Here is a 10350-nt window from a genome sequence, read left to right as displayed (position 1 = left end):
GGCACGAATGTCCTGTGTGTGCTGACGGACACACACGGACAGCCACGAACATCTTGTGTGTGCTGACGGACACACACAGACGTCTTGTGTGTGCTGGCGGACACCCACGGACGTCTTGTGTGTACTGAACAGACAGCCCACGTGGGACAAAATCACCCGAACAGTCCACGGGAAGGTCCAGCGTGCTGAGTCCAAGGACCAGCGTTCTGATATGTATACTGATGGACAGCCACGGACCTCCTGTGTGTGATGACGGACACACACGGACACACACGGACAGTCATCGACGTCCTGTGTGTGTTGACGGACAACCACAGACGTCCTGTGTGTGCTGGCGGATACTCACGGATGTCCTGTGTGTACTGAACAGACAGCCCACGTGGGCCAAAATCACTGAAACAGTCCACGGGAAGTGTAGAAACCCGTTAAAAAAAAGAGAGAGAATGGTCGAGTATCTTTGTGGTGGTCGATTCTTGGGCGATATGGATCGATCGAGAAGCTTTGAAGTACGAGGTGGGCAAAGAAGTGATCGTGAGTGAACTATGAGTCGAATAAGTTGCTCGACCATAGTTAGAAGATGTCTTAGATGGATGAGACGGACGTTTTGGAAGCATAACATTTTTGGGAGCACGACGGTTTAGAAGATCGACGTTTTTGAAGACTGACGTTTCTTCATCACGAAGTTTTCTCGGAAAATCTTCGTATCAGTAAAATATTATTCTGGAGACATAATAAGTCGGAAGCAGGATGGGATTTAAGAACGACGGGAAGCAAGCACGACGGGATCGAAGCACGACGGGAAAACCCGAAGTTGGGCGAAAACCCTAATTTCGGTAGTATGGAATTCTTTGAGGAAGCCGGAGGCTCGGGAAATATTTTTCATCAAGGTCAAAAATATTTTGGAGTCTCTGAAGAATAATTTGCTCATCAGAACGGGAGCGGAAAAATATTCGGGATTGATCGCGGGACGAAAATTTACCGGAAGGATCGAAATCGGGCCAATGGACCGAGAAGCTCGGGGTGGCTCTTTGCATGGGTTCAGAACGTGGTGTCAACTGTCCAGCAAGCTGAGTGTCTACAGAAGCTTGAGGTGTCGCCATGCATGGAGGCAGTCCATGCAGCCTGACACATAGAAGCATGAGGTGGAGCGACCAAGAACGAGGTGTCTCCGCGCATGCAACCGAAGCATGCGGCCAGCCATGTGTGTGATGCTGTGGCGACTTGCATGAGTTCCAGTCATGCAGCCTGACATCTGGGAGGATTGGTGGCTTCCTGCATGTGTCCTGGACATGCAGCCAGCCATGTGGAGCACGAGGTGCCGCCGTGCATGCGTCCGGAGCCATGCGGAGCGACACACGGGCGGCCACCAACCTGAATCTGATTGGCTGGTGTTTTCTATAAATACCCAGCTACCCCCTTCAGTTTCAGACATTCATAACACACCAAAGCAAGTTCAAAACGTGGCTAGAGAGAGAGAGAGAGAAAATGAAAGTGTTCGATCTAGAGTTTGATCGATTCTGAAGACCGAGAAGGCCAGTTCCGTCCAATCGATGATTCTCTACGATTGTGACGCGGAAGCTCTGTCCAATTCAATCCGTCCAAGCCAGTCATATTCTCCTACAATCAAGTGGAGGTGCTGTCCAAGATTAGTTCAGTTCCATGGGTTCAGATCAGTCGATGTTCTGCTCGATGCTCTGCCAGGAAGTCGAAGAACTGTCCAAAAGCTAATGGAGGTTCTGTCCGAGTCCAGATCAGCCTGTCGAGGCCTTTCAGTTTCTTCATGGTGAAGCCGAGGTTGTGTCCAAGACAAGATCATTCCAGTCCAGTCCAGTCAAGGCGTCTCTTGGGTTTTGGCTAAGTCCTCTCCGATCAACCAGCTCCTTCTCGCCTAGAACACTGTGAGTTGGTTTGTTTGAATTCCACTTGGAATTTAGGGTAGATTGAGTCGCTTATAGAGTAGATTGATCACGCTATTGAATGGTAGAGTCCTTAGGGTTATTTTATTTATGGAACCGGACTCAGTTTAGCAAGGGCTAAGCTGAGATGAATGGAATTAAGACTGAGTTGATAACCTGATTAGGACTAAGAATAGGATGCATCATGTTTTCTATTCTTGCGTGTTGATATGGTTGAGTGTAGGTTCCCGTTATCTTTAAAGATAGTGTCGTAGCAGGAGGCCGAACTATCTGGGTAACGGTTTGATTGAGTAGATTTAATTAAATTCTTGCTTGTTAATTAATGCTTGTTGATTGAGGTTAGTCAGCTCATGGTAAGGGAGTGACTAACTGGTTGAGTTGTTTAGTGATGATATTGTTGTTAGTGTTGTATAGTTAGAGTGTATTGGCCATATAGCATTTGTGTAACCCACAATGCGAGGCATGTTTCAGGTGGATTAGTGTTTCCTCGACCTCGTACCCAGTGGGTTTAAGGAAACCCCTTATTCGCTGGATCGAGAACACTCAGAGAGACGGGGTCATGGCCTATGTCTGAGTGGTTGCACGATGGGGTAGTGACCGGCAGTGACCCGAACGCACTGTGGGCTGTCTTGCGGTGACCCGAAAGTACTGTGGGCTGCAATCGTCGTGTGACAACCGGCAGTGGCCCGAACGTACTGGGGCTGTCGCGCGGTGACCCGAACGTACTGTGGGCCGCGTTCGGTTGAAAGTTCCTTCTTCTGGCCTTTGTGGTAGGGAGATAGGATATTGCCGAGGATAGAGGAGGAACACTAAGTCACCAGGGCCCAGGTTAGAGTGTTGTGTTAGAGTGTCGTAGAGGGTTATGGAACCCTCGAGTTAGTATAGCACCAATATACGGTGTTACAATTTAGATCGAGTCGTAGTTACTCATAGTCTTATTATTGTGATTGTGTTTGTGGTTGATTGATTTGCTTGCAGGTTCTAACGTTAAGTCTAAGTCTGGTGTAGGTACCGGATTAGGCTTGATGTGTATTTCGTTAGTGTAGACCTGACGTTGGCCTGTATGTGTTTGAGTGATTGCTTGTGAAGGGTGGTGGATATTAAAGCTATGCGGTATCATTGGTTGGCCGATCATGTTCTTGTTTGATTGTTGGTCGATCGATTAATGATACTTGTATAGTCTAAGTGTCTAACACTACATGAGTATTGAACTCAGGCGTATATATGGTTAACTAGGGATTGCTTGTTGACTTGTTTTAATGCAGGTTCCCGTTACTTGAAGCTAGATCATGGCAGGAGGCCAAGTCTAACTTAGTAACGGTTTGCTTAGCCTTAGCTTTTATTGCATGCTAGGGCTAGATTGATTGTTATTTTGGGTTGTCTGGGTAGAGTCTAGGTTGCGGGTAGAGGCCGCCAGCTCACTGAGTAATACTAGATTACTCATCCAACTCTGTTGTCCTTTTTGCAAGTCGCTTTAGGTAAGGATGATCGGATAGCTTCGTGCTGGACGTTAGGACCGCCGGTGTAGATTTTCATACCTTTTGTAAACGGTATTGTGAATTGTGTTATGTTGACTCGATTTGGCATTAGGCCGGGCCCAGTCTTGAATTATTCAATGTATGAATATTTCTTGAATCAATAAAAGTAATTGTTTTATATGTGCTTCATGAGTACTCTGATATTTGACTAGTCCGGTCTAACACAACATTAGGTCGAGGTACGGGTTGAAATGCCTTAGGCCTTGATCTAACAGAAAACGCTAACTCTAGGTACGGGTTGCAAAGCCTTATGCCTTGACGCAGCGGGACGAGTTTGTGGATAAACTGGTCTAGGTCGTGGAGTAAAGTTTGTGACTCTGACCGGATTGTCCCTAGCCCGTCACGTAGCGCTTCCAGACCATGGTGTTGGGTTGGACGGTCAGTCATGTTCTTGTTTGATTGTTGGCTGGCCGGTTGGCCTTTCATCTCCAACCCTTGGTGTGGGTCGTCCGTCGGTCATGTTCTTGTTTGATTGTTGGCCGGTGGGTCGACCTATGCTTAGGACGGTTCGGGGGTGTTACAGAGGTGGTATCAGAGCATGGTTTTGTCCATGCTTCCGGAACTCATGATTTTATCGGTTTTAAATATTTATCGAGTCAAAAGAGTCACAAAAGGCATTAGGGAAACCGGTCACGTCCAGCGATAGGATTTGTTGTTTTAGGAATTAGGATTGAGATAGTGGAATCTAGAACTGTTAGGTTGCTGGTTAGAATTGCGGTTAGGTTGGTTTGTTATTATTTGTTGGGTTAGTAGATTATTTGGTTAATCGTCTACTGACTTGTGTGTGAGGTGTTCTTTTGAGTTGCAGCGAGTAAGTGTTCGTTGATCGGAACTTTAAGGGGTGAAAACCTTAAAGTGGAGGGAGTTCGAGGCCAAACCCAAACCCGAAGCGAAAGAGGAGAGACAGATTCAGAGAGACTGGACAGTGGTATGGACTGGACAGATGGGAGTAGACAAGACTTCGTTGGGAAAGGACTTCATCAGTAGTTGGGAAGACGAAGATCGAGAAAGGATTTGAGGAATCTGGACAAGATAGTAGTATCATGGGCAATGAGGGTGTTATGGCAGAGTAAAAGAAAAGGAACGACTCAGTGATCTTTCCAGTGAAGAGATATAAAGACAATTGTGGAGGCCTTGAAGAGGACACTGAAGGAACCATGGTGGATAGAGTAAAAAGGTTATGGAGACGAGTGGAGAATGTTGTGAAGACTAGCAATTGCGCAACTAAGAATTCGAGGACGAATTCTATTAAGGGGAGGAGAATGTAGAAACCTGTTAAAAAAAAAAAAAAGAGAGAGAATGGTCGAGTATCTTTGTGGTGGTCGATTCTTGGGCGATATGGATTGATCGAGAAGCTTTGAAGTACGAGGTGGGCAAAGAAGTGATCGTGAGTGAACTATGAGTCGAATAAGTTGCTCGACCATAGTTAGTAGATGTCTTAGATTGATGTGATGGACGTTTTGGAAGTATAACATTTTTGGGAGCACGACGGTTTAGAAGCTCGACGTTTTTGAAGACTGACGTTTCTTCATCACGAAGTTTTCTCGGAAAATCTTTGTATCAGTAAAATATTATTCTGGAGACAAAATAAGTCGGAAGCAGGATGGGATTTAAGAACGAAGGGAAGCAAGCACGATGGGATCGAAGCACGACGGGAAAACCCGAAGTTGGGCGAAAACCCTAATTTCGGTAGTATGGAATTCTTTGAGAAGGCCGGAGGCTCGGGAAATATTTTTCATCAAGGTCAGAAATATTTTGGAGCCTCTGAAGAATTATTAGCTCATCAGAACGGGAGCGGAAAAATATTCGGGATTGATCGCGGGACGAAAATTTACCGGAAGGACCGAAATCGGGCCAATGGACCGAGAAGCTCGAGGTGGCTCTTTGCATGGGTTCAGAACGTGGTGTCAACTGTCCAGCAAGCTGAGTGTCTACAGAAGCTTGAGGTGTCGCCATGCATGGAAGCAGTCCATGCAGCCTGACACATAGAAGCACGAGGTGGAGCGACCAAGCACGAGGTGTCTCCGTGAATGCAACCGAAGCATGCGGCCAGTCATGTGTGTGATGCTGTGGCGACTTGCATGAGTTCCAGTCATGCAGCCTGACATCTTAGAGGAGTGGTGGCGTCCTGCATGTGTCCTGGACATGCAGCCAGCCATGTGGAGCACGAGGTGCCGCCGTGCATGCGTCCGGAGCCATGCGGAGCGACACACGGGCGGCCACCAACTTGAATCTGATTGGCTGGTGTTTTCTATAAATACCCAGCTACCCCCTTCAGTTTCAGACATCCATAACACACCAAAGAAAATTCAAAACGTGGCTAGAGAGAGAGAGAGAAAATGAAAGTGTTTAATCGATTCTGAAGACCGAGAAGGCCAGTTTCGTCCAATCGATGATTCTCTACGATTGTGACGCGGAAGCTCTGTCCAATTCAATACGTCCAAGCCAGTCATATTCTCCTACAATCAAGTGGAGGTGCTGTCCAAGAATAGTTCAGTTCCATGGGTTCAGATCAGTCGATGTTCTGCTCGATGCTCTGCCAGGAAGTCGAAGAACTGTCCAAAAGCTAATGGAGGTTCTGTCCGAGTCCAGATCAGCCTGTCGAGGCCTTTCAGTTTCTTCATGGTGAATCCGACGTTGTGTCCAAGACAAGATCATTCCAGTCCGGTCCAGTCAAGGCGTCTCTTGGGTTTTGGCTAAGTCCTCTCCGATCAACCAGCTGTTTCTCGCCTAGAACACTGTGAGTTGGTTTGTTTGAATTCCACTTGGAATTTAGGGTAGATCGAGTCGCATATAAAGTAGATTGATCACGCTATTGAATGGTAGAGTCCTTAGGGTTATTTTATTTATGGAACCGGACTCAGTTTAGCAAGGGCTAAGCTGAGATGAATGGAATTAAGACTGAGTTGATAACCTGATTAGGACTAAGAATAGGATGCATCATGTTTTCTATTCTTGCGTGTTGATATGGTTGAGTGCAGGTTGCCGTTATCTTTAAAGATAGTGTCGTAGCAGGAGGCCGAACTATCTGGGTAACGGTTTGATTGAGTAGATTTAATTAAATTCTTGCTTGTTAATTAATGCTTGTTGATTGAGGTTAGTCAGCTCATGGTAAGGGAGTGACTAACTGGTTGAGTTGTTTAGTGATGATATTGTTGTTAGTGTTGTAGAGTTAGAGTGTATTGGCCATATAGCATTTGTGTAACCCACAATGCTAGGCATGTTTGAGGTGGATTAGTGTTTCCTCGACCTCGTACCCAGTGGGTTTAAGGAAACCCCTTATTCGCTGGATCGAGAACACTCAGAGAGACGGGGTCATGGCCTATGGCTGAGTGGTTGCACGACGGGGTAGTGACCGGCAGTGACCCGAACGTACTGTGGGCTGTCTTGCGGTGACCCGACCGTACTGTGGGCCCAATCGTCGTGTGACGACCGGCAGTGGCTCGAACGTACTGGAGCTGTCGCGCGGTGACCCGAACGTACTGTGGGCCGCGTTCGGTTGAATGTTCCTTCTTCTGGCCTTTGTGGTAGGGAGATAGGATATTGCCGAGGATAGAGGAGGAACACTAAGTCACCAGGGCCCAGGTTAGAGTGTTGTGTTAGAGTCTCGTAGAGGGTTATTGTTGCGGCCACCAATTCAGCAGCTGAACCAGAGGTCGACCCAACACCCTACTCAACCAGCCAAGGCGCCAACCAGGACATACGTGCACTAAAAATGCCATATCTTACAAACCAGGAGGGTTTGAATCACGAGGCTAATTTTTATGCATTCTATACTCAAGAAGGAGTCCAGGCCAATTGGAATTGGGCCAAAATAATCACGGAGAAAGAAGTTATGAATTTTACAATTCAGAGGTTTCTCAACCCGTCCATCTGCGAGTACCCGACTTTAGAAGAAGGTTCAAGCTCAATGAAGGAGCGGCCTGAAGCAAAACACATCACAGAAGTCAAGAGGAGGTTATCATCGTTTCATAAAGCCCAAGATCAGGAGAAATGGCCACGGAAATTAGGACTTATGATCAATTCGCCAGAACCGGCCAAACCGACGTCATCTATGGAAAGTCTTCAACCAATTCAACTTGGTTCGACCCAGAGCTATTTATGGGAACCAGGAGATCATCTTAACCAATCAGGAGGTATTCCAGAAGTCCTTAGCTGCACCAGAACCCAGGAGATCAGTTGGTTCAATGGAGAATCACTTAAACCCAACCGGAGATATTTATGGAAAGATTGGACAATCTTTCGGTTTGATCTATTCCAACCAATTCCAATCCAACCAGGAGAACCAGCCGACGTCCAGACAGAACCAAGACATCCAGGAGACATTATACACGAGCCAGAAGAGTTCTACAACTTCATCCCATGCACCAGCCCACATAGGAATAAGAAGATCCCCATTATCACCAAACTGCCTTATTTGGAGTCTCTTGCATTCAAACTCCAACAGCTCTTTTTCTACCAAGGGAAGGACGAGATCAGCTTCTACCAAGCATTCAAGAAGGTCCCAAGAAAGCTCTCTTATCCCCTTAAACCGTCCAGATTCAAGCAAATCAAGTTTCTTCACTTGGAGCCAAAATCCCACAAAAGGCTCCAACGGCTAGTTTCCGATTTCTTGCTTAGTTTAGATTTGTTTCCTTTCTTTTCTTTTGTGAACGTTTAGAGTCTTGTATCTGAGCATTATATAAGCTCATTTTCGTCCATTGTAGAGAGGACCCTCAATCACCAAGTTAATAAAAAGTTTATTCAGTTTTTATCAAAGATTGTTCTTTGTATAAAATATCGGTCTTTAGGATTCAAAGAGAGATTTTTTGTTGTTCTATTGATTTCGTGAGTCTAGTTTGTTTGTGAAAATCAAATAAGCTCAGTACACAGATTGAGAGAGTCAATCAATTCGTTCCATCCTTCATCAGATTGAGAGATTCAATCAAAACCTCATCCGCAAATCCACTTCAATCCATCATCTGATCCATCTTGAGAGAGACATCAGTCCAGCAAGCAAGATCCCACCTTCACGCCATCTCCATCCCCTGTTCTTGTTGAGAGAGACATCAGTCCAGCAACTTGAATCCATCAGCCATCTCTATTCTTCTCTTATTTTGTTTCATTTTGCATCATATAGTTCTAGATTTTCCATTCAATATAAAAACCCATAAAAAGTCATATTTGCTTCTGTTATTCATCTATCATTTAGTTTTCTTTATGTTTATCATTTTGATTCATAAAAACTCATAAAAATAACTCTCTTCTGTTTCAGGAACCAGATCGGTCATCTCCCTCTCCATCGCGTCCGTCTAGCCGCTCCATAGCCGTCCGTCCGTCTTGTCCAGTCCGAGTTCTTGAACCTCAGTCCGTCCAATTGAGTAGCCTGAATCCCAGCCTGCAACAGTTATTGAACCCTCGAGTTAGTGTAGCACCGATATACGGTGTTACAAGTTAGATCGAGTCGTAGTTACTCATAGTCTTATTATTGTGATTGTGTTTGTGGTTGATTGATTTGCTTGCAGGTTCTGACATTAAGTCCTAAGTCTGGTTTAGGTATCGGATTAGGCTTGATGTGTATTTCGTTAGTGTAGGCCTGACGTTGGCCTGTATGTGTTTGAGTGATTGCTTGTGAAGGGTGGTGGATATTAAAGCTATGCGGTATCATTGGTTGGCCGATCATGTTCTTGTTTGATTGTTGGTCGATCGATTAATGATACTTGTATAGTCTAAGTGTCTAACACTACATGAGTATTGAACTCAGGCGTATATATGGTTAACTAGGGATTGCTTGTTGACTTGTTTAATGCAGGTTCCCGTTACTTGAAGCTATATCATGGCAGGAGGCCAAGTCTAACTTAGTAACGGTTTGCTTAGCCTTAGCTTTTATTGCATGCTAGGGCTAGATTGATTGTTATTTTGGGTTGTCTGGGTAGAGTCTAGGTTGCGGGTAGAGGCCGCCAGCTCACTGAGTAATACTAGATTACTCATCCAACTCCGTTGTCCTTTTTGCATGTTGCTTTAGGTAAGGATGATCGGATAGCTTTGTGCTGGACGTTAGGACCGCCGGTGTAGATTTTCATGCCTTTTGTAAACGGTATTGTGAATTGTGTTATGTTGACTCGATTTGGCATTAGGCCGGGCCCAGTCTTGAATTATTCAATGTATGAATATTTCTTGAATCAATAAAAGTAATTGTTTTATATGTGCTTCATGAGTACTCTGATATTTGACTAGTCCGGTCTAACACAACGTTAGGTCGAGGTACGGGTTGAAAAGCCTTAGGCCTTGATCTAACAGAAAACGCTAATTCTAGGTACGGGTTGCAAAGCCTTATGCCTTGACTCAGCGGGACGAGTTTGTGGAGGAACTGGTCTAGGTCGTGGAGTAAAGTTTGTGACTCTGACCGGATTTTCCCTAGCCCCTCACGTAGCGCTTCCAGACCATGGTGTTGGGTTGGACGGTCAGTCATGTTCTTGTTTGATTGTTGGCTGGCCGGTTGGCCTTTCATCTCCAACCCTTGGTGTGAGTCGTCCGTCGGTCATGTTCTTGTTTGATTGTTGGCCGGTGGGTCGACCTATGCTTAGGATGGTTCGGGGGTGTTACAGAGGTGGTATCAGAGCATGGTTTTGTCTATGCTTCCGGAACTCATGATTTTATCGGTTTTAAATATTTATCGAGTCAAAAGAGTCACAAAAGGCATTAGGGAAACCGGTCACGTCCAGCGATAGGATTTGTTGTTTTAGGAATTAGGATTGAGATAGTGGAATCTAGAACTGTTAGGTTGCTGGTTAGAATTGCGGTTAGGTTGGTTTGTTATTATTTGTTGGGTTAGTAGATTATTTGGTTAATTGTCTACTGACTTGTGTGTGAGGTGTTCTTTTGAGTTGCAGCGAGTAAGTGTTCGTTGATCGGAA

The 10350-nt window shown here is 45.5% G+C and overlaps 1 protein-coding gene across 1 annotated transcript; it reads left to right on the top strand.

The window, feature by feature from the left end:
• Window positions 1-317: 317 nt before the first annotated feature.
• Window positions 318-9008, top strand: LOC117130825. Its single transcript, XM_033283451.1, has 2 exons — window positions 318-1315; window positions 5453-9008. The coding sequence occupies exon 2, from the start codon at window positions 7170-7172 to the stop codon at window positions 8112-8114; it is 945 nt and encodes a 314-aa protein (XP_033139342.1). The 5' UTR covers window positions 318-1315; window positions 5453-7169; the 3' UTR covers window positions 8115-9008.
• The last annotated feature ends 1342 nt before the right edge of the window (window positions 9009-10350 follow it).

Source organism: Brassica rapa, unplaced genomic scaffold, assembly GCF_000309985.2.
Source record: "Brassica rapa cultivar Chiifu-401-42 unplaced genomic scaffold, CAAS_Brap_v3.01 Scaffold0704, whole genome shotgun sequence".
NCBI classification, from domain to species: Eukaryota; Viridiplantae; Streptophyta; class Magnoliopsida; order Brassicales; family Brassicaceae; genus Brassica; species Brassica rapa.
The sequence above is the reverse complement of the archived record's forward strand: the minus strand, read 5'-3'. Positions and strand labels throughout refer to the sequence as shown.

Bases quoted from the DNA above. Each gene is read 5' to 3' on its own strand.
- LOC117130825 (XM_033283451.1), top strand. From the start codon at position 7,170: ATGCCATATCTTACAAACCAGGAGGGTTTGAATCACGAGGCTAATTTT.